This window comes from Camelus bactrianus, chromosome 20 (genome assembly GCF_048773025.1).
Source record: "Camelus bactrianus isolate YW-2024 breed Bactrian camel chromosome 20, ASM4877302v1, whole genome shotgun sequence".
NCBI lineage: Eukaryota > Metazoa > Chordata > Mammalia > Artiodactyla > Camelidae > Camelus > Camelus bactrianus.
The window spans coordinates 10,140,592-10,165,565 of NC_133558.1; the positions used below are offsets into that span (position 1 = coordinate 10,140,592).

Consider the following 24,974-nt stretch of genomic DNA (forward strand, 5'->3'; position numbering starts at 1 on the left):
TTAATTTTCTTATAAACAGTTCTCCTTAACAGTGAGGTTTCATCATTTTACATGAATTTAATTAAACTGCATATTACAATAATATGCACAACAATAACACGGGTAAACGAACCTGGGAGTGAAGAACTCACTCTGGGTAGAGAGAAGTTATCTGGCTGTGTTGGCAAGAAGGTAGCCTATCAGCCTTCAGCCTTCAGCACCCTGTGGTATCAGTCAGTACGTTTTACAGAGAAACGGGAGAATGACAGTTAATTTGGTGAGGCACTAAAGTGACGGTAAAAAGAGCCATGTTAAGTTGGGAATGTTATGGAGCTAAGAACAACAGTCAATCCTGAGTCGCCTCTTCTCTGTTCTTTTCAGTGGCACAATATTTCTAGACTTACACTTAAGAGTGATTAAGATTTATACATGAAATGACAGTCTATTTTAAAAATTAAAGTGGAAAAATGATGAATAATCCCTAAATAACAGATGTGTCTACTCGTGGCCAATTTCCTATGTCTTTAAGGACTGCGAAAAACTTACTTACTATACATGTAGTTATAATAATGGAATTCCTTCCCCATTGAAATAAAAAATTAAGATTTTTAAGATCTTACCCTCCCTTTTATAGTGTATAATAGTCAAGTGACTGTTAATAAAGAGTTTAAAGGAATGTATTATTTGAGGGAATAGAGAAAACCTTCCTGTTGCCAATATTTAAAAAAGCAAATAAACAAATAGCTTCAATAATACTGTAGAGATTTGCTATATATTTCACAAGTGAAAGGTGAACTTAACTCACTAACCTCAATGGAGTACAGAAGGAAGAACCCAGAACTCAGTGGATCTCACTAATTTTGTCTTTTTGTCCCCAAAAGTTAGTTCTTCCCCAACTTAGCAAAAAGCTTCTAAATAAACCACAAGTTGAAGAAAACAATTAGAGGAAGTAAAACACCTTTTGTTTCCCTGCAATCTACAAAGGAAAAACAAAGGCAAAAGCAAAGTTCAAAAACTAAGAAACTGTTGCAATATGTTTGATTTTTTTCTCCACTAATAACTTGGAAAAGCAGTTACTTTTTTTTCCTTATTATATGCTACTCATGCTTTTGAAATATTAGCAAAACACTCAAGAGGAAAGAATTTTTTATTAAAATCAGTACTTAAAAAAGAACTAGACATGATACAATAATCGTTTAGGGTTTGTTCAAATTTAAGGGCTTTAATTGGCCTGTGGGTGAGTTAGATGTGCTGTTAAACATTGTGCATAATTAGGGACGTGTGTATAAACAAGATATTTCAGTATAAATTGAATCATTCTATCTGGTAATACATAACACTACCTAACCTTTTTGCAAACTGCTGGTCTCTTCTTTTTCTGGCAATATTGTCATACAAAAAAAAAAAAGCCTCTGTACTGAGATGCAAGCAAAGTTGACATTTTGCATAATCTGTGTCCCTGCCTGTCTTTTAATATTAACTTGATTCTTTTTTCTTCTCCTAACATGATATAACAGGATGCTAGCAGACTAAGAGCAAGAATGAGAGGGAAAAGATCATTTTATGAGGATTTCAAATCTTATTTTAAACCACTGATGAAAAATAATGTACATGAGTTGTGGTTCACAGATTGATTAAGAATAATGATAGCCATGATAATACATTCTATCAGACAACCATTTAACACTGCCTTCAACAAACTGGCCATGGACTTAATCATTTATACAACTGCAGTCAGCCTAACAGTTATCTGGCCAAAACAAGTCTGTTCAATTATAGTCATAATAGGAATAAACCTTTATACCTTTTATCTTGAGGGCTAGTTATTTTTTTCTTAAAAACAACCAAACATCACACACAGAAACAAGTCAACTGTAAATGTATACTGGAAAATCTTTAACCATTCAGTAAATCTGAAAGTTAATACTAGCTTATCTATGAAACATAATAAGCAAAATTCAAAGTCTTCTTGGTTACTGAAATTCTCTGAGAATAGTGATTTCACTACTTTATTGCTAACGAGTAACTGAAAAATGACAAATTGGAGGCACTTTGAGATGCTGAAAAGTTTGCAGTTTTCCCTGTTTTTCACTCATGTTTCTCCATGACCAGTAAGGGTCAATATGGCCAAGAATTAATCTTCAGTGCCCCACCTGCAAAAGTTCCCTAAAATTAAAAAGCAATGCTGGGCACTTTTAGCATCTCAGAATATAGTTCATCAAAGCTTCTAATTATACAGATGGAGAAACTGAGCCTGAAGTAAAGAGACTTATCCAAGATTACAAGATGGGGGCAGAGCAGGACCCAGCACCGACACCTCGCAGGAGGTTCAGGTGGCTGCTGGGTCAGCTGCAGGGACACACCTCTGCCTTTACCACCACAGTTCTCCACGTGGCTCAGACTCTGCACAAAAGAAATCAGAATCTTCCCAAACTACGATTCTCAGCAACTTCAAAGTTAGCCCCATGCCATCCAAACATGTTACTTATGAGGGTCATTAGCAGAAACTCGCACTTGGTACATGTGCTACAGCTAAAAAAGAATATCAAAACCACTTGTGATTAAATAAAATTTACAGAACCAGTATTAAGCAAACTCTTATTTTTTGATGTAAACTGCTTGTTTTAAAGAAAAAGGAACGCATTCTTTCATCAAGAGAGAACATCTGACATCAATTAACTCTCATCTACTTTAAAGTGAAGAATTAAACACAAAATTACCTTTGAAGGTTTCAAGTTCCTTCCTGTAGAAAAAAAAAAAAAAGAAAATGTAAATTTATTAATCTATTCCCAGTGGAAACTGCTCTTAGATTACAATCGAATTTTATGTACTTTAAATGCCCAGAGTGGTATTCCTGGATGCTCACATGTCAATTATGCTTTACTGAAATTACCAATACAATTAGCCTAAAGCCACTATTTTCAATTTTTCTGCTATTACCCTATTAATGGCACCAAAAAAATTCTACAAAAATTTAAACTATTAAAACAATGAAACACTTATAAGAAAACACAGCATTTTAATGCCAGCTATGAATCTTCTAGTATATATAAGAATCAGTTTATAAAACCTCTTAACAATTTTTCCCTCTTTTGATAAATACAATATTTTAAGATCTTTAATTAACTATCCAGAATAAGAGCAGTTATTTCCCCTTCTAAATGAAAGGGGAAAGTATATATCAAAGGATTGAAGTCCACAGCTCATCCTGACACAAAGGACCAAGCCTCCAGGAAATTCTCTGGTTTGTAATTTTGTCAGTGTCAATTAAGGATGCTGAAACACAAAGTTTCCTGGGGAAATGTACAGCCGGAGAAAACAGATGACCAATCATAAAACATTTTTGACAAAGATGTCAGTAGCACGTTTTTTTCAGGTTTTCCTTCATAATTTTGTAATTATATTTTCCTCATTATCAGTACTAATAAAAAGTAATTTTGAGGAGGTAAGTTTATTCAGGAAAGTTTGTCATCCTACTCAAAATATGAGATACTTATCTCTTATTTACATGCTAGGTTTTACTAAAAATCTAGAGCTATTTTTAAATCTCAAATCAGTATCCCACACTGCTAATTACAATACCCTTCATGTTCCAAAACAGTTGACTACAACGAACAGCTGGCCGGGGGACCTGGCAAGCTGCCCACCGAAAGGCCAAGCAGATCATATCCTTGTAACAGCCAAGTGAAGGTTCTTAAATCACATGGTCATCTCGCTCCTTTCTTTCCTAAAACTACCGACTCATGATAATAATGCTCCGGCACCAGAGTTCATTAACTAAGAAAAAGAATGTAATTTTCAATTCTACCTTTAAAAAAGAAAAAAAAGGTGCAGTTGTGTCCCTTCAGCCAACAGTCAAACTTTGTTCTTAAAAAGATTAGGTACAAAGTAAACATGCCTAAAACCTACTTTATAGTCCAGTTATGGGATGAAAGCGGAAACAGGCTTAACAGAAAGGCGGCACGTACTGTAAGAGAACGATTGAGGAGATGCTTTCAATTTACTTCTTACTGACGCCCTCACATTTGCAATTCCCTAAAGCCACCGATCGGTGGAAAAGGTGATGGAACAGTCACTTCAACATTCTAATGAGTAATTCTTTTTTCTCTGATTATAACCTTTAAAAAGCGTCTGCCTTCCGTCTTTTAGATATGTCGCAATGAGCAAAATTTCAAAGAGGCATCTTGTTTAAACAGTGAAATGCAGAGTAATGATTTCACAGATGTTCTTCCCCACTCCTGCCCTCAAATACCAACAACCATAAAGCAAAGAAGCCAGTGTCATCGCCCAGTGGAGGGAACCTTCTGTGGGAGTTACCTTGCCTACCTTCCAACCTTCTGGCTGCCTCATCAAAGCAACAGGAAGCTGCTATGAGAAAAGAGGGGAGGCAAGCGGGGCACTCCTTCTAGGCACCTCTGTTTACAGAATACCATGACGTACGGCTGTTCATCAAACTTCCAAGAAACGTCCTTTCAGACAGTAAATCATTCCTGTACCCAATTCCTGAAAAAGGAGACTGGCTGAGGAAGTGGTGGCACAGACAACTGTGGCTTAAAGTAAAAATCAGTACTATGGGACTTTTCAAAAACTGATCAAGGAAAGCAGTAGCACTGAAAGCCTTGAAATGTCCTAATTTTTAGGGCTGACTCCACAAGGTCAGAGGTCACAGCACTGGGAAATACAGAGGATGTAAGAGAAGGGAAGGAAAGGTGCGTCAAGCAGAGATACAGGGAAAGAGAAAGCACGGAGGCCATGCAGTGCGGATTATCTCTAGGAAAGAGCAAATACTTCAGAACCGCAGACTGAAAGAAGACAAAGTAGGGGAAGATAAGGTTAAAGAGGTAGAGGGCTCTGAGTGCCAGGCTAAAGGATGTGGTTTTATTTTTAGCAGGAGAATAACATGCTCAAAGCCATGCTTTGGGAAGGCCCTTCTAGCATCTATCTAGATGGATAGATGTACTGACAAGGGGGAGAAGAAAGCGGGGAGTCCTTAGGAAACTATTAAAAGAGTTTGAAGAAGAGCTGACTGGTGCCTGGCAAGAGCAACATAAGTCACAATGGCCATGAAGAGAGGGATTCCAACTTGAAAAACGCCAAGAAGACTCAACAGTCCGTGAAACTGGTGACATGGGGATAATTGCAGGGGAGGAAGGTCACGAGCACATTAGCCATGAGGGCTCTCGTCTGGATCACTAAGAGGAAAGTGAACTCATTAACAGAAAACATAGGAAGAGGAGCAGATTTGGGAGGGAAGTGTATGAGTTCAGTTTGGGACTTAGTGAAATAATTTGGAAAGTTGGAAACCTAAGGCTCGTAAAGCTGAAAGACATGATTCCTGTCCCCTGCATCCCACTCAAGGGTTTAGCTCCCTACAGATTTCTACTCCCCCACTTCCCATTCAGTCCGGAACCTATTCCAGTTTGGCTTCCACTTCCCACCACTGCACAATGAAGGTCACTGACAATCATCATGTTGCCCAAGGCAATGACCACTCTCACCTTTCATCCAAATCCCTCAGCAGCACTTGACTAAGCTGGCGATTCCTTGAGAAAGTTTTTCTCCTCCCTCAGTGTCTTTTGCTACTTCTCCAGACCACTAGATGCTGGAGTTCTGCCAACTGGGTCCTGGGTCCTCTTCTCTCCTTAACGTACATGCTCTCACAGGGTGATTCATCCAGCTACGTAGCCTCAGATACCATCCATACACTGACTTCCTGATTTATATATCCTGTCTTGATCTCTTCTTTGAGGTCCAGACTCGTATGCAACTGCGTATGTGAAAGCTCTGCTGGGAAGCGGAGAGGGCTTCTCAACACCTGCAAAACACAGCCTGTTCTTCCTTCAGTCTCCCTCACCTCAATTCGTGGCATTACCAAGTTCCTCAAGCTTTGGTTTATCCATTTCCCTCCTTCTCCACATCCAATCAATCAATAAATCCTGTTAATTCTACCTCAAAACCTATCCTGAATCCATTCATTTCTCCCCATCATCACTACTGTCGTGATGATAAATATCATGCCTTGTATAATATCCATTTTCTTACACTGAATGTAATCTTTCAGTTCGATCATTCATTCAACAAAAAAATGTATTGAGCACTAGAAATAATACTAGGTTTGGGACATATACATCCCATCACCTCAAAGAACTTGAGTGAAAGAGACAGAGAAGTAAAGTAGCAATCAGAAATCTAGGTGATAGATTAGTGCTCTTATAATGCCATGCTGAGGATTCTCCAGGAATACAGAGGAGGGAGCAACGCATACACCGTGGTTTGACAGGAAAGGCTTCTTGGAGGAGCCAGGATTGATTTGAGTTTTGAAGCTAAGTGTAACTGACGACAATAGGTAACATTTATTGAGGACATGGCAAGATATTTCACTCGTAACCATTGTGTCATACTCTCGGCTAGCCAAATGAAAAAGCATGGGTAAGCAGGAGTTTAAGTTCTGACCACTCTCCAAACTATTAGAAATGGCAATGACACTAATCAGTGTAAAACAGTATCCGAGTTCATCTTCTCCATGAAGACATCCTTCACGTTCAAATGGCGAGCTCACCTTATCTCAACTCCTATGGCATCAACTCCATCAGTGTTACAACACCTCGTGCACTGCCCTGTAATGCAGTGACTTCCACACAGGTATCACCTCTACAAGCACGCTGCAGAGGTCCGGGAGTGCAGAGATCAAGTCTCATCCGTCCTGATCACACAGGTGCACAGGGTCAGACCCAACAGACACCCAGCAAGTTCTGATTATCAAGTACTGTGGCTTGATAGCTGCTTCTTCAAAGAAGCCCCTGCTATAACGATGGGATTCTATTCTTGATAAAAGAGTTTGGTCACATGGTACTTCATCTGATAGCAACTAGTTTGCCTCCTGCAATTTCATAAATTTTGAGTCTCCGCTTTTCCAAACTGTAATAATATTTTCAGAAGATCAAATAAGTAGAAAGAATTGAAATGCTCTCCTTTAGATTTTATTGTATTTTAAATTTTACTCAATTCAGCAAATGCCATCCAAAAATTTAGCATAACAAACCCTGAAACTAAAACATTCAATAAATAACAGCAGACTCAAAATCTAATAATATTTCCAAAGGGTGAAACTACTATGTAATCACTTTCTCTACAGGTACTGAGTTACGAGGGCAGAATAAAAACAAAAGAAGCATCACATAAATAAATAAACCTATGGAATGTTGCAAGAAGTATATTAAATCTGTATATGTACAGAAATCAACTAAATCAGAGCCACAGATGCAGACTTAATAGATTGGAACTACTGGATAAGTATCTCCATAAACAAAATCATCTCACAGATGGAAGCACACTATCTCTAAACACAACAACTACTTCCCTAGGACAAATCCAAAATAAAAACCTAACACGATGATTCTATATTGCAAAACACCACATTCAAAATGCCAACTGCAAAATCAACTCTAACGTTTTTTTTCGTATTTGAAAATGCTTAGGGTAAAAATTTTTTAAAATATGATTAGCGATACTTTTTTGTATTGAACACACGTGAAGAGCATCCCTTCGTTACAGCTCGTGGACGGGAAAGATCACAGGAAAGGTTATCACAAGACCTCTTTCAAAAAGGACCATTAATACCAAATCTTTTCTTAGCATTCTACAGGCATGAAAACATGTACCCTTACGGGCTTGGTGAGTCTGTGGTTAAGAGGGTAGCGGTGGATGGGGTGAGGGTGGTGGGAGAGAGCTGGCCTACCTGCTTGAGGTAATATTCTCAAAACTCTATCTTAGAAGTCCCTGTTGTCATTTACTCTACACACAGATTCTGCGGAGGGGGATGTGTTACAGAACAAGGTATTTTTAATATGCAGAACCAGAGAAGGCAATAACCAAGAACAGAATCCAAGAGAATACCAGAACTAAAGCATCTACCATGGCAACTAAATACTAACCTACCGCAGAGAAGAAAATTTAGGATTCGAGTGTTATAAAAGTCAAAAACGTACAGTTTGAAGAGGTCAAGGAAATAAACACTGATTTATCAATGGGCTCAGTTCCCTAAAAAGCTAAGAAGAAAAATACAGGATAAATATTTAAAGTGCATCATGGACTTGTTCTCTATCGGTGTCTTAGTATTACACGATCTTTATACAGTCCTGTGTGAACAATTTTAACTCAGTGAGCCATGCATCTTGTCCATTCATAAGCAACCAGTCAGAATGATTTACCTTGTTGGGTACTAGATATTTTGTACTCCTACACATATTCTTGAGCTTTCTTTTGGGACACAGTTAGTTTATTTGGAAATAGTGTGATCTTTTGGATGCTTGCTTTTACAATTTGTTAAGCAGGTCTGCAGCAGGGCTCGGTTGAGGGCTAATTATACCCTGGCTGAGGGATGACTTTCCTGAGTGATCTTCCCAACACCCCATTAACTCTAAACTTTTTCAGTCTGGCTGTTGGGCGCAGGCCCTGTGTGAGCACCAGGCACTGCTGAGTCATCCTTTCAGATGAGTTTTCTCTCCTGCCTTGGGCACTTTCCTCATATGCATTATCAGACCTCTGCTGAATATTCAAGGGGAGCGCTCTGCAGACTTTCAGGACTCTCTCCTCTCTGGGACGAGTCCTGTAAACTCTAGCTGCCTGGGTCCCCAGACTCTCAGCTCTGTGTCTTCAACTCAGAGAGTCTGCCAGGCTCTACCTGGCTTTCCCCTCCCAAGCGGGAAACTCCCAAGGCAGAATGCCAGGGCAATCACAGGGCTCGGCTCATCTGTTTCCATCTATCAAGGGTCAGCTCTCTTCTTGGCCCAATGTCAAGTGTCTTAAAAACTCATTATTTCATTTACTTTGGTTTTTGGTTGTATCTGGGGGAGAGTGAATCTGGTCCCTGTTACTCCACCTTGGGAGGACCCTTTATGTAAATGAAGTGTGTGACCGGAAGCTCTCCTGATCCACTTTCCATTCAGCATCCAAACGGACCTCCATGCAGAACTTCAGGAGCTAGTTTCTGCCTATCTCCCTTGGACGAGGTACCTTCACTTTTGGTTCCAGAGCCACCTTCACCAAGGAGAATGCCACTGGTTTCTCCAGTTCTATTCTCTGCAAAGCCAGGCCTGTGGCCACAGTCCTGCCAAACCTCCCAGCACCACGATTCCCAACCTCCTGAAGTGGAAGTACAGGTCAGACCCATGGCCCATTACCTGTCCAGGTTAGTTTGGACACCACTTCCTGAAGACCAGGAATTTGGGGGGTTATTCTCTAGGACATAAACTGGTCAAATTCTACTAAAGATATGCCATAACATCTTAAATCTGTTATGCCTTGCTTTCAAGGTTTTCTAAACTTAGTCCATAGTCAACGTTAACAAAAAAACAAAAACAAAAACAAACAAAAAGATGAGCATAATTCCTTAATATTAGCTATAATACACAAAGCAAAAGGAATATAGACTTAAAATATGCCTGAGCACTAAATCTTATCAATAGAAGCAGTGACCTCCACTCACTGGAGAGTTTCTAAGGGATAACAATTAAGCTTCAAAGTCTAAATGAATCAGTGAAAAATGCTTCTGGAGCTTAGTGTGCCCCTAAGCAGATTTCAAGTCCAATGGAAGACTGTGCTAAAATTATGAGTCATTTATAATTGAGTAGAATTACTAAAATCACTGTTCTTCAAGATGTAGCTATTTTCAGAGAAATTATGATGGTATGCTGCATACTGAAGGGGAAAACAAAGGATCCAGAAGTCTGAAAGTAAAAAATACTTTAACTAAATCACTCACATATGTATGATTTTAAGTATAATACGATTATTGTAAAAGAATCTCAATAAGCATTGTGAGGAATATTATGGCGGTACTGGAAAGATTAAGAACTTAGAAGGCTAGAAATGTACATTTCTTTTTAGCTCTGCTTCTTCACTCTCCTAAACTTATCTGTCAGTCCCTGCACCTGTTGTCCCTCTGTCGGAAGCGTGTCATCCTCTGTCCTCGTGGGGCTGCCTCCTCATTCAGGTTTTTCTCACCTGTCCTCCAAGAAGAGCCTCCCCTCTCACACCAGCTAAGGCAGCCCTCCCCACCACTGTAACATCACCCTGTCTTATATCCTTCAAAGCCTATACAGTTGTCAAAAACTATCCTGTTATAAAATCATGTACACATTTATCATCTATTTCCCCCACACCTGTGACTACAAATGCAAGTGGACTCCCACATCTCAAGTCCATCCCTCTAACTGCCAGCTAGACAAACCCACGTAAATGGTTTCACGTTCTTTATCTTGGCTCATATACTGCACATTAACTCTTCTTACCAGACAAGAAATATATTTCCTATTGGTTATGAACACCTATGCAAGGCATCCAGGAGCTACACTTGTACGGCTAACTCATCTTCTGAACTGACAGTGTAGCTACTGGGACTGGCACTTGTCTTCTGCCTATAGCCATATTCAATCCACTGCACAATGTTTTACAATTTAGCAAAGCAGTGGCCATTCCTGTCCATAAAAGGTCAGTAATAGTAGTGCCAGTTTATATGCAGAAGAGTTATCAGAAAAACTATGTATGGGTATTTCCCCCCATAACCATGCAGTTGCTTATAATATGTCCCTTTCATTAGATAACGAGCTAAAGAAGATGTCCTTCAATGCAGAAAACACTTAGGTTACACCATTTAATGTTTCTCAAGGGCAGGTACGAGCGCTCGGAATCACCCTTAGGAGTGTTCTAAAGCTATGAGTTTCCCTCTGCCCACAGTGAGCATCCCTGCCACGGCAAGCCACATCACTGTGGGGAACAGGTCGCAGCCCTCCTTTCACAGGAGGCAGGGATTTATTCTCTGTACTGGGAATGCCTATCAAACAGATGACAAAATATCATATCCATTCTCAACTAGAGCTGCACTGATAACATCTGGGACTGATTCAGCTTGTTCCAACTCAATAGTCAAAAAAAAGACGACCTTGGCTTTGATGCTGGCTCCTAAGCAGCTACACGTTTTCATGTAACTCAGCCTCCTCCTCAGCTCTAATGACAGCTGGTCTGCCCGCTCCACAGTCCCAGACGGAAGCTGAGTGAGAAAACGCATCGGAGCCTACTGCAGGCAGAGACATTCATCCCCTGCTCTCTCCATCCCTATCTAGTTGCCTGACCTGGATTTTCTGGAGCTACAGAGTGGGAGTACACTGCGAAACACACACACACACACACCCCCCGTACAGCCAACCTGTGAACACACACACACGCACACCCCCCCCATACAGCCAACCTGTGTAGGATTTCAGTAAAGCTGCGTAACTGCATTCAATCCACTGTGTTAAATGAAAGTTCTTTATCAATCAAAACTATTTTGGTGTCATTATACTAGCCTTCATACTATGCCCAGTTTTGATAACCTCTAGATTAAATAAAAGCAGCTTAAAATGTAACATTTCTGAATAGTAAATATTCTACATGATTTATTTTTGAAAAGATATTTTTTGATCAATCTACATCTGACTGAATAAAACCGCTCTACTTTCTCAGTATTGCCAATTCTATTTATACTACAACTGACTGTTAATCAGCCACACATATGCATACAGACATACAAGTCTGTGTACAGACTGACTAAACAAATGGATTCCAAAGGTTTCTTTGAAGAAGATAGTTCAGCCTTTTATATGCTGAATAAAATAGGTTAAGAATTTCAGAAAGACTGTGCATATCCAGTTAACTAATATTTGACAAGGGAGCCAAGAATCCTCAATAGAGAAAAAAGTCCCTTCAATAAATGGTGCCAGGGAAACTTAATATTCACACGTAAAGACCCCTCTCTTACATCACTCACAAAACTTAGCTCAAAATGCATTAAAGACCTAAATGTAAGACTGAAAACAATAAAACAACTAGAAGAAAACGGGAAAAAAGCTCCTTGTCAAGGGTCTTGGCAACGATTTTTTGATATGACACACCTACAGTAGAAGCAACAAAATCAAAAACAAGTCGGGGAGGGTATAGCTCTCTGGTAGAGCGTGTGCTTAGCATGCATGAGGTCCTGGGTTCAATCCCCAGTACCTCCACTAAAAACAAAATTTAAATAAATAAACCTAATTATCTCCCCCCCAAAACAAACAAAACTGATATAGCATCTTACATTAATCTCACATGGTCCTTGAGAAATAGAAAGTAAATTTTATAGGTTTTAAAAATCTGACCTATCAGAACATGAAAAGTTTACCATTAATCTTCAGGTAATATAGATTTCAAGCTACTGATTATAAATCGGTAGTCCTCAACTGGCACACCATTTTTTCCTACATATTTCAGAGTAACAGGTATGATCAACAAATCTGTTTATCGTATTTAAATGTATTTAAAAGGTGTAATTTTTTTTTAGAAGTCTTTCAAATGCTAGTCAAGAAGATTCTAGACTAAGCAAAGCTTTATGACAGGATAAAGTATAAAGGAAAGCGAACGGCTTGCCCGAGAGCACAGTTAGTAGCTGATGAAGCCAGGACTTGGGGAGACCGACTCTAATGACAGTGTTCTTTCTACTATACAGTTCCACCTCTAAAATGACAAATACTCCATCATTTCAACTATGTCAAACATGTTAAGACTTGTCCGGCACACTCCGGATTTTTTTTCGATGGGGGGAGGTAATTAGGTTTATTTACTTATTTTTAATGTCAGTACTGGGAAATGAATCCAGGGCCTCATGCATGCTAGGGGTGCACTCTACCACTGAGCCATACTCTCCCCACTACACTCCCCTCACTTTGGCTTTTACTTAAATTACAGGTGAGGATATTTTCTGAACACTAAATTAATTTTCATTTTATAACATACAAATTATAATGTTCTAATTATATATCTAATATGTCTAAGTCACTAGGAGAGAGTGAAGAAGAGAATGACAAATAAAATTTCACAGTTCCAAATCTTACTGCCCGTTTCCAGTTCAGGTTAGCCTAATGAAAATCACTATAATCGCTACTTCTTCCAGAGCACACAGCACATCCGGTAACGACTGTCTCATCTGATCCTCACGGAGACTCTGTGAGGTGGTACGTTATCATCCTCCCTATAACCTACACATGTTGAGGTTAAGAGGTTAAATAACTTGCCTAAGGTCACATAACCCACAAGCAACAAAACTGAAATCCAAGCCCGTGAGCCCCTTCCCACAGCCGGGGTTCGGGTTCCTTTTCCTCCTGCTCTGACAATAAAGGAGAAGAAAAGAAAGCAAAGGTGAGACGCAGCGCGGGACCTGTCATTTTGGAGAAAACGAGGTCAGAGGTTATAATTTCTTGGAAAGCTCTGCCCGCTGCACTGCTCCCCTCCCCTTTTATTCTACCCCCGTTAGTGTTTCAGAACTCATCTCCAAAAAACAGCAGCAGATACTGGTACCAAAAAAATAATAATAAATCATGTTTTGGAAGGCTCATTAATGAGATTTACCTGAAACCTTTGTCTTTTATAAGAATAAACTTGTAAGTTATAGCATGTAAAGTACTCTGGAGAACTTTGAGATTCAAAGTGAATATTGTGGCTAATTTTTCAAACTCACCTCTTATTTTTCTTGTAATTTTCCAGTTGCTGGGATTGCATATGTTTGTATCTTTCTAATTCACACTGTCCACATAAATCCTCCAGATTCAGCAGGTGGTTTTCTACCTCCTCAAAACTAGCCTCTAAGTGAGCTGAAAGTATATAAGGTTAAAAGAAGAAACAAACGTCAAAAATCAGAATCCTTGATCATGGAGAAAAGTGTCCAAAAGTTAAAAGTCTAAACTGCTGAGATTGTTTTGCATTTATTTAATATTTTTATTAAACTTTCTTGAAGCAAAATAAAATGCACTAACATTAAAACATACTTCAAATTATCTTTGAGTATATTTTTATATTTCAAACATTTTTGAGATGTAACTTTCCAAAATACTTTATTAACCAGGACGAAGGAACAGAGTATTTACATTAATCTAACGTGTGATAGCCTAATGATCCCATCCCCACACATGAACAATCACTTGTCAAATTATGAGAATACAGTAAAACATAATTAACACAAATGATATCTAACATAATTTGGTATTTGAGATTCCAAAGTACTTCAGCCTTTCTTTCTTCAGGGCACATGACACACGTAACTCCCCAGGGCACCATGGAGATGCACACACACTCAGGAAGCACAGGGCACTGAGCACTGGCCTTTCACGGCTCAACTTTGCCTCTAGGCCACAGAGGCAGCTTCACCGGAACACCGAGATCATCTAGTCAAATCCTTCATTTAAAAGATTCAAGCCAAAGCCTGCAGCACTGAATTCAGTGCCTTCGCCAAGGTCACCTAGCTAGAAGAGCACCCAGGAATCAAAACGCAGCCCTTCTTACACACAATGATTTCCAATGACAGCTGCTAAGTAGCCCAAGACTTTCTAGCTGTAAGAGTGAAGGCTGGTTGTTCTCTCAGACAACAGAAGAGTTTTAGGAGTCAGAGATTTTAGAACTTGGACAGCATCACAGCCACTTACTGAACACTCACCACATGTGCCAGACACTGGGACACAAAGATGAAAAAGATAGTCCCCGTGCTCAAACTGCTTAAAGTAGAGGGGAAACATATTTCAGTGATGACACGGCCTGACAGAGCTGGGCTTGAGGTGCTGTGAGAACTCAAAGGAGAGGCATCCTCAGAGATGAGGGAGAGTGAGGCTCAGCAAGAAACGTGACTCCCAAGTGTGGAAGTCACAGACGCCGGGAAGGAGCAAGCTGGCTGTGCGGCCTCCCTCAGACAGACATGAGCTCTGTCTAATTCCTTCCCTTACCCATTAGGTTGTCATGTGACTTTCTAAATTAGCTTTTGTAGCAGCTACATTTTTTAAAATTTATTTTTTGTTGTTTTTGTTTTGGAGGGAGGTAATTAGGTTTATTTATTTACTTATTTATTTTAATGGAGGCACTGGGAATTGAACCCAGGACCTCGTGCATGCTAAGCACACACTCTATCACTGAACATACCCTCCCTTCACCTGCAGCATCTACATTAGGAGCAAATTCCCTAACTTCAACTTGCAAATTTAGGTTTATTAAGATGCAAACTTTGCATTGTTTTTAATTAATCTTTGATCCAGAGATTATTAAATCTGGAAGCATTCACATTTTCTAATATCCAAAATTTTAACTCTACTAAACAGCTATGCTTACAAAAACTTCCTCTTCTATTTGGTAGGGTCTACGGCTTAAAGACATGGATTCTGGGGGAAAACAAAATTTCACTAAAAAGTGAAAAAGTGATGACAAGCAGTTTAGCACTCCTCTTCAAAGACATTTTAGGTAATGACTTTTATCATATTGAGGTATCACTGAAGATCATAAGTCTGGAAAAGACTGATAATCATGCAGTTCATAAGTTCTGAACTCTCTTCAGGGGTCACTAATACATGTGCCTATAGAAAACCTGACCTGAAACAATTTGCAAAATCTAAGTTTTTAATCAAGAAAAATTATATATAAGATTTTTAATAATGTCATAAATGGCACATAAGGAGTTTATGTGGGGGAAAACAGGCAATGATGCTATTATATTAGTTGCTATTTAGATTATTTTTTATTGTTATGTTAAATGGAGAAACGACTGGGAGCTAGCACTACTGGCCCTGAAGAAGCAGTGTTCAGCTCATTCTGTTATAAGCAGTTTGACAGTCTTAAAAGACGATCATAGCTAATAGGATTATTTAAATGCTATTTCACTCTGATTAGTGATAAGAACCAGAATAATTACATTTAATAAAGAATCCTTAGCATTTAGGGGACTGGATAAGAGTGAGGCTTCGAAAGACACGCCAAGAACATTATATTCCTGTACTAAATGTCAAATCTAGATTTAAAAGGTTTGGGACAGTCAGTGGTCATTTTATGGTTACCCCCAAGCTCATATTCCTGTTTTCCCCTTTAAAAGTTTCAAAGGCTCCCGAGGACTTTAGGAATCCAGTTTAACTCCTTACCTGAGCATTCAGGGACCTCTCACACCCTGGCCACAACCTACTTTCCCAATCTCACTACTACTCTTTAGGACCACTCATCTCCTCCTTGCCTCTGCCTGTCCCTGAGATGTCTCCACCAGCCTTCCTGCCCACCCCCATCTCCCTCGCAGGTTCAGGTCAGTGCCATCCCTCCCTGCAGCCTGCAGCACCAGCTCCCCATTCTGTGCTTCTTCCACAGACCCGTGAACCTGACACAGGACTCGTACTCTGACATCATGCAACTACTTGTGTGCTCTCATCTCTCTCAGGAATCTTTAAGAGTCTTAAGGATAAAGTCTGTATTTTTGCATCTTTGTATCCCCTAATACCTAGTCTTCTGAATTCAATTAAGAATAATTTCTGGACATAGAATGATTCTATCACTCTAAAACATAAAATAACAACCAAGAAAGCAAATCTATGACATGTTCATCTAATTCAAATATTAGGAAGTCATGTTAAATTTTGTAAACAAATAAATTAAACATGGACATAGAACTTAGAAAACATTAAACTACATGATGGTACTTTGTTATCAGTGTGTCAAATCAGGCCGCATTACCAGTGAGTTAAAGCAGAATCAGCAATGGAACTTGTCCATTTTAACTTTTAACAGACTTGAAATCAGTAATAAAATATAGAAGAACTGTACTGATGAAAATAAATGTTCTTCCTTATAGCATGTTTTCTCTTTAAGAAATACTTTCACTTCCAGAAAAATAAAAAATCAGTAAATTTTCTTCCCTTTTTATATTAAAAACTTAAAAAATCTCTTTAATAATTACAAGCATATATATGATGTATATTCTGAGTATTGAATTTAAATGGACATGGTGGGGTGTGTATAGCTCAGTGACAGAGCGCATGCTGAGCATGCACGAGGTCCTGGGTTCAATCCCCAGTATGTCCATTAACAAAAAATTAGAAAATTTTAAAAATGGGCAGAATGTAATCTTCCTGTCACAACCTGCTTATCTCCTATTACAAAACAAATTGCAGATATGAGTAAATTTGGCAACCAAACTTAGAATGCATGTACATAAAACACTAGCAGGCCTCCGTGGACACAAATATACGTTTACAGGAAGCTCCAGCCTCACCATTTGGCTCACTGTTAACAACAGCATATGTCTCACTCAGTGATCAGTGGAAAAGATGGGTGGAATTTTATTGGAAAAAGCCATCTGGGAGAGCCTGACAGCTGTGCGGGAAAGAGCTTCACAAGTCTTTGTGAGGAAACCGTCCCAGAGGAAGAGCCATTCTGTTTGGAATTTTCCTTTGTGCCATTTAGTTCAAATACGTATTATCTGTAGTGTAACCACTGATAAATGAAGAATATAAAGCAGCATGCTAAAATTAAAAATTTCACACTTAATGAGTTTTTTTCTAAGAAAAATAATTAGCCTCAAGGAATCTTTGACTACAAATCCATAGGTCACAGAGGCCAGGTACTAAAAGACCACAAGAGTCTTCAGATGCTTTTGTTACTCTTTCATGTAATAAGGTAATAAGGTAATGATGGTATAGTAAAAGGGAACTTTTAGTAAATGCATTAAAAAGCCATTATGGAACAAATGAGATCTGTGTAGTATATACTAAAAGGTGTCTAAAGAGAGTTAATGAAGGGTCTAATTTCAGAACATAACCTGGACAATAAGATAATCTGTTTTGTGAAACCCTAGTAACTGTCTCCCTGCTAGAGGCACTCTCAAATTCTGTACAGAGACAGCAAAACAGTGACGTATCTGGTTAGGTCAGGTCAAAAGAAATGTGCAAACGCAGTAGAAAGCCTTCATTCTCTTACAGCCCTCTGTTATCTAAGAATTAACAGAATCTTCTGTTCTAGATGAAGGTAACAGTCTTCTTAAAGTAGGTCATATAAAATAAACTAAGCAATAGAGAAAATTCAGACAAGCCCTTGACATTATAAACTTCAATATAGGAACAGGATTAGACTACCCTCTAGTGGAAGTTCAAGAGAATTCAATAAATACTTTTCAAACAGTTCACTAGTTTTACAATAAAATGCACAGAATAAGAAAGGATACAGAATCTGGATGACAACACTCCATTTTACCCTTACTGCCTTTCACTATACAGAACACTACACTGCTCATCTCACCACATTTCATGTACGGTTTTGCATTTGAACAATTTTGCAGGACAAGCTAAATCGCATAACATCCATCCACACCCTTGTGTCAAAGACGATGGCTTTGTAAATTTGCAACGGCTAGAGAGACTCCCACTAGAATGTCAGCATCCTGGTGGCAGTTACCCGGTCTTGTTCACTGCTGCATGCCCAGAGCCTACAAACAGTGCCTGACACTCAGCAGATACCTAATATGTACCAGGCACTGTGCTGAGTGCTTTCCACCCATCATCTCACTCAATCCTGCAACTACCCTTAATTTTGCAAACAAAGAAACTAAAGCTTCATGCAGTTAAGAAACCTGCACGGAGTCTCACAGATCAGGAGCTGCGGAACTGGGATCAAAACCCAGATCTGAGAGTCAGCCCATGGCCCTTATTTTCGAATTCCCAGCATATCTTTATCATTTCTTTTTGCATGATAAGCCTTACCAGTAATTATTTATTACACAGGCTTTTTGTGAGCTGGATGGATCACACCACATTAAAAAAAAAAAACACAACATGAATGGATTATCTGTTCTTAATTCCTGAGGGAGCATGTAATCAGGAGTCATATTTTTAAGCCATAGCATAACACAGCTAAAAGCATCATCAAAGGTCCAAATTGCTCACATTATATTAATCCCTTATTCTTTAATAAGGGCACACTCTTTGGAGAGCAAGGCAAGACTAAAAGAGTTAAGTAGTCTGGAAAATGAACGGACTGATTGGATATGGATTTGACAGTGAAAGGGTAAAAAGTTTAAAGACGTTAAGAGAATCTTGTGACTACATATATATGAGTTATTATTTTCCTCTAAGTTATTTTTATTTTTTATTATTGCCTGACTATTTAAGCCTTGTAACATCATGCCAAGGTATTTAGGTGATGATAAAGTATTTTGAGGCTACCAAAAAATGAAAGAATCTACAGTATGTGAACAAACATTTAAATTCAAATGATTCAAATATCTAAGAATGATGCATAAACTTGTTAAAATGAATTCACAAAATACATTAATGATAATAGATATGTTTCTACAACCTACCAAATTTGGCTTCAGAATTATTTTCCTTACGCAAAAGGAACAAACGCAAAAATAAACAAACAGGCCTATGTGAAACTAAAAAGCTTTTGTTCAGCAAAGGCAACCATCAACAAAATGAAAAGGCAACCTCCTGAATGAGAGAAGATACTGCAGAGGATATATCTAATAAGGGGTTAATATCCAAAATCTATAAAGAGTTCACACAACTGAGTATCAAAAAAACAAAATTAAACAATCTGATTAAAAAGTAGGCAGAGGACTGGAATAGACATTTATCCGAGGAAGACATCCAGATGGCCAACAGACACATGAAGAGATGCTCGACATCACTAATTATTGGGGAAAAGCAAATCAAAACCACAATCTGTCAGAATGACTATTATCAAAAAGACAATTAACAAGTGTTGGTGAGGATGTGGAGAAAAGGGATCCCCTGTACACTGTTGGTAGAAATGTAAACTTGTGCAGCCACTACAGAAAACATACGTAAGGTCCTCAAAAAATAAAAAATAGAACTGTCATATGACCCAGTTATTCCACTCCTGGGTATTTATCTGAAGAAAATGAAAGCACTAATTAGGAAAGATAGATAGACAGACAGACAGACAGACAGATCGATCGGGATACATATACAATCCTATGTTCACTACAGCATTAGTTACAATAGCCAAGATACAGAAGCAACCTAAGTGTCCATTGACTGATGAATGGATAAAGATGTAATATATAGATATACACAGTGGAGTATTACTTAGCCATAAAAAAGAATGAAATCTTGCCATTTGTGACAACATGGATGGACCCTGGGGATACTACACTAAGTGAAATAAGTCACACAGAAAAACAACTACCGTATGATTTCACTTTCATATGGAATCTAAAAGACAAAGTAAATGAATAAACAAAACAAAATAGAAACAGACAGACTCATAAACACAGAGAACTGGTAGTTGCCAGAGGAGAGGGTGGCTGAGTGGTTGGGTGAAACAGGCGAAGGGGATTAAGAGGTACAAACTTCCAGTTATAAAATAAGTCGGTCCTGGGGGTGTGATGTACAGCACAGGGAATACAGTCAATAATACTATGATAACTCTGTGTGGTGACAGGAGGCTACCAGACTTAGCATGGTGATTAATTCATAATGTACATAAACATCAAATCACTATGTTGTACACCTGAAATTAATACTGTATGTTAACTACTTTTTTTTTTTTTGGTTGGGGGAAGATAATTAGGTCTATTTATTTATTTTTACAGGAGGTACTGGGGATTGAACCCAGGACCTTGTGCATGCTAAGCATACACTCTACCACTTGAGCTATACCCTCCCCACCTTGTATGTTAACTACTTAAATGAAAAAAAATATGATTCAAATTACTTGGAAGTGACTATCTGTCTATAATACTAGTATTTCAGAGAATCCTTTAGCTTTAATTTGCTTTCAGTGGTCAATGTTCTCAGATTAGTAAAGAGAGAATTCAAGTGAGCACTTGGGAAGCCCACCCTACTCATTTAAGAAGCCAAAATGCAGTTTCCAAAGAGAAGGTATTACATCTCTAAATGTCAGACTTTTCCCGGGATATTAGAATCCTAATTGAGAAGAAAATACAGTATATTCTATTTTAAGAAAGACTTATTTAAACTGCATTTCCTAAGCAGAATTGACTATGAAAATAATTAGAATTGTGGCAAAGGGCATTTCATCAGCAGAGTGGTATCAAACAAAGAAAATCTATAAACAGAACTTACTCTCAGCTGGAAAAAAAAAAGAAGGGGCTATTATCGTAGGTATCTCTGCAAAGAAATACACAACCAATGGAAAGCAAGCAACTCAAAGAGATACATGAAGAGCAGCTAAAAGGAAAGTGGCTAAAAGGAATATTCCAAATATCCTGGAGGCTTTTTCCATCAGTTAGTTATCAAAGACTTGAGAAGGCTCATTCCTATACCTGCAAGAGGGAAATAATGCAGAGGGCCTTAATCCTACGACTCAGAATCTCTCTTCCATGCCCTGCCTTCAGAAATTGCAAAACACTGATGCCAGGGCTTCAAGACTGCTGTTCGTGGGGTCTATGGGCAGCTGCCATCCTAACCACCTCACCCCCACCGAGGATGTCATCCCCCTGGGTTGGGATCCTGGATCCACATCTTATTGTGTGACCCTGAGCAAGTCACAACCTCTCCGAGCCTAACCTTCCTTATCTGAAAAGTGGATAATAAAAGCTACTTTCGCAGGGATCTAGTGAAGATTGAAGGTAACATTTGTAAAGCCCTGAACAAATTCTGACACACAGTGGGTGCTATAATCATGAGCTACTGTTATCAGCAATAGCACTGCAGATACCATTCGGGTCTATTTTATTCACACACACACAAAAACCTGTTTTATGATTTGCTAATTACTTGTGTTGTAAATCAGCTTTGTTTTGCCTTAAAAAAAGTAATATTTAAAAAAGAAGAGATGATAAGAAGGTAGGGATACCCTACCTATTAAGACTGGATCAGGTTATTAGCTCACAAAACTCATCTCCAAGGTAGATAGCTCCTACCTCTTACTTCACTAAGATCGTAAGCTTGGTTAGAAAATAATAAGCCACAATATTATCCAAAGCTGTGGCCCTGCCAAGCACAAAAGTTAGTTTTCTGAATATAAACCCAAGAAATGAAGAGTACCAGCATAAGCCATCCCAATGAAAACAACCAGCAGAAACAAACTTCCACAAGGTGTAAATTTAGCCAAACAGGCACCCCATTTAACTGGATCTGTCTGATCTCTCAGTTTGCGGAGGGGAAAAAAGCCTATTTGAAGACATGAAGCTCTGAGCAGACCTAATTTTTTAAAACCATTTAAAAATTTATTTATGTGTTTATTTTACAATGTCTTATTTTTTAAATTGAAGCATAGCTGATGTACAATATTGTATGTTACAGGGATACAATATAGTGATTCACAAAGTTTTAAAGGGTATGCTCCATTTATAGTTATTTTAAAATACTGGCTACATTTCCTGCGTTGTACAATACATCCTTGTAGCTTGTTTTACACCTGATAGTTTGCACCTCTCAGTCCTCCACCTCCATCTTGCCCCTCCCCTGTCCCTCTCCCCACTGGTAACCACGAGTTCCTTCTCTACATCTGTGAGTCTGTTTCTTTTCTGTTATACTCACTAGTTTGTATTTTTTTTAGATTCTACATGTTAGTAGTATCTTACAGTGCTTGTTTTTCTCTGACTTGTTTCGCGTAGCATAACGCCCTCCAAGCCCATCCGTGCTGTACACCAGAGACTAGCACCACATTATAAATCAACGGTACTTCAATTAAAAAGCAAACAACCAACCAACTAACCCATTTAAAGTATGGGCAGAACTGAACAGACATTTTTCCAAAAGAGGAAATGCAGATGGCCAACAAGAACATGAAAAGTTTGAGCAGACTTAATTTCAAAAGTAACAGCTTCCAGAGTTCATCCTATAGTCATAAGAAAGCCACCCTAATCCCTTTTATTTCCTACATTTATACTTTTAAACAGAGACTGAAAGTCACGAAGACAAGCCTAAGTCACCTTAAGAATCAACAAAATTATGTTTCCGGAGCAGAACCAAGGCAGAAAAAGTGGTGTGTTTTAGAAATCATTTCTAAACTTCAAATCATTTTTTGTCTAATCCTCACTTAATCAGCATATGAAATTAATCAGAACTCATTATTTCCCCCCAAATCTTGGTAAGGAATAATTTAACGTAGTCTTAGAAAGCTTTGGAATTACACCAACTTATTTTCATTCCCAGAAGTAATGTATAGATTCAACCGTAAAACTTACTCAGATTTGCTGTCATGGATTCTAAATCTGCGATTAAGCCTGGAAGCTGCTGAAGCTGCTGCTGTAGCTCGACCAGGCTCGTCTGCTTCTTCTCCCAGTGTGCGGAGAGCATGACCACCTCGCTGTCCACCAGCTGCAATGCAGAAGAGGGGGGCAAGAGTAAAGCCAGTCTGTAGGCACAAAGAGATTATATTCAGCGTGATGAGAGCCAGTCAGTGTTATCTTTAAAAGCCCTTCTCCTGAGTACAGAGAGGCTGAAGTTGTTTTCTTTCTTAGAAAAGAACCACCTTAATATTCAGTGCAGAAAACCTCAAATTACTGCTTGTATCACAAAGTGCATCTTAACCTAGAAAAGAGAAAGTTCAGCAATGACCTTAGAAGTCACTTCTAAGTATACCCTATATTTAAGTAAACCATGTATTTGAAAATCCAAAAAATAAAACAAAAAAACTGCCACTAACAACCAAAGAGAAAACAAAAACAAACCCAAAACATAATGAACGGGTAATTATTTGCTTTGCAAAAGGAATTCTTTTAAAAGAAAAGTTCCCGAATGCATATAGAATATATTATGATTCAATTTACATTTAAACAGGGACATTTACTGCATAAAGTAAAGTAAATGGTACTTGCATATGACGGGAATATTGAGGCAACTGATAAACCCCAGAAAAAGAAGAAAAGGGTTTATACTAACAAAGAAGAAGTTCAGATGTGAAAGGTTCCTAATAGCAGGTTATGAGATGCTAGACTAGCCTAAAATCAGACTGTAAGGAAAATGACAGACATCAGTTTCTCCTAGGCAATTTTGTTTTGGTCTCAACATGGTGAGGAATGAAAGGGCCCAGAACAAGATTTAGAAGGAGCAAGGAGAGGTCATCTTCTGAAAGCATCACCAATGACAGGCAAGAATCGTGAAAGATGCCTACATTCTGTCCAATAAGTACAGACTGCAAAATCCATCATACAGCAGAAGAAAATGCATTTGAATTTTATATGTAAATCAGAGTTTACAGTTACCAAAAAAGGGGGGCAATTTACACATCCCAAGATAAAGATTCTTTAAGAGTTGAAATATGAATACAATGATTTTTACTAAATCTCACTAAAGAAATAAATTTTAGAGGAATAAAAATATCAAAATAAGGTAGAAAATTATTTAGATGTGGTGCTGGACTGCTTTAGTTTCTACATTTTAATATATTCTAGGCATTCACAACATTGAAATAAAAGAATTAAGCTATGACAAGGAGTTTAGCAAGCTGCCTCCTCCCCTCACTGTACCCCCACCTCCCACACCCCCCCACTGTTACTCAGCCCACGTGGGAGGGATGACCACCTCACATACAAGCCTCAGCTCAGCTGGGGAGGTGACATCAAGCGTTACTCCAGTTGCATTTCTCATTAATTTTGTATACTTAAAAATGTCTGTGCCAACCGGATTTATAAAGATCCCGAAGAGTATTTAAAACACACTAGGCAGCCCTAACAGAGACAGCTGTGATGTAGTAATAAGGAAACCAAGGCCTGAAACAAGGATCTGTGTCCACAGGATTCATTTATAGTACTCAACAAACTTCTGCTGACTACCCACTCTGTGCCAGGCACTGGAGACCCAACGGTGAACAGAGAAAAAACAAAATCCTGCCCTCTTGGTGCTTTAGTCTGGTAGTAGGTCCAACAAATACTCAGCTTCAGTTTTTAAACTCTAAGAAAAATTAACTCCTGTATCACAGAGTTGATCTGACAATAACATATTTTTCCTGATACATGGTGTATTTCTTTAAAAGCTTGTTAAATCTTAACTACTCTGGTTAATTAAGTTAATACTTTCAAAAATCTATAACAAATTCTAGATATTAACTATTTCTTACTGAAAGTTAAAGTGCAAAATACTTAAATATTAAAACTTAAGTACAGAACAGTTCACATTTTTCACAAAATTAAAAATTTATATTCTGCATATAGAATACAAGAAATATAGAGACTATATCAGAATGCATTAAAACAT

The 24,974-nt window shown here is 38.4% G+C and overlaps 1 protein-coding gene across 1 annotated transcript in view; it reads right to left on the reverse strand.

The window, feature by feature from the left end:
• DTNBP1 (dystrobrevin binding protein 1) overlaps window positions 1–24,974 on the reverse strand; it is an 89,691-nt gene that overhangs the window by 46,062 nt on the left and 18,655 nt on the right. Inside the window, exons 5-7 of the mRNA XM_074348132.1 lie at window positions 22,964–23,096; window positions 13,511–13,643; window positions 2,700–2,722 (exon numbers count right to left, since the gene is read on the reverse strand). Coding sequence (XP_074204233.1) covers window positions 2,700–2,722; window positions 13,511–13,643; window positions 22,964–23,096 — 289 coding nt within the window. The remainder of the gene's footprint in view (window positions 1–2,699; window positions 2,723–13,510; window positions 13,644–22,963; window positions 23,097–24,974) is intronic.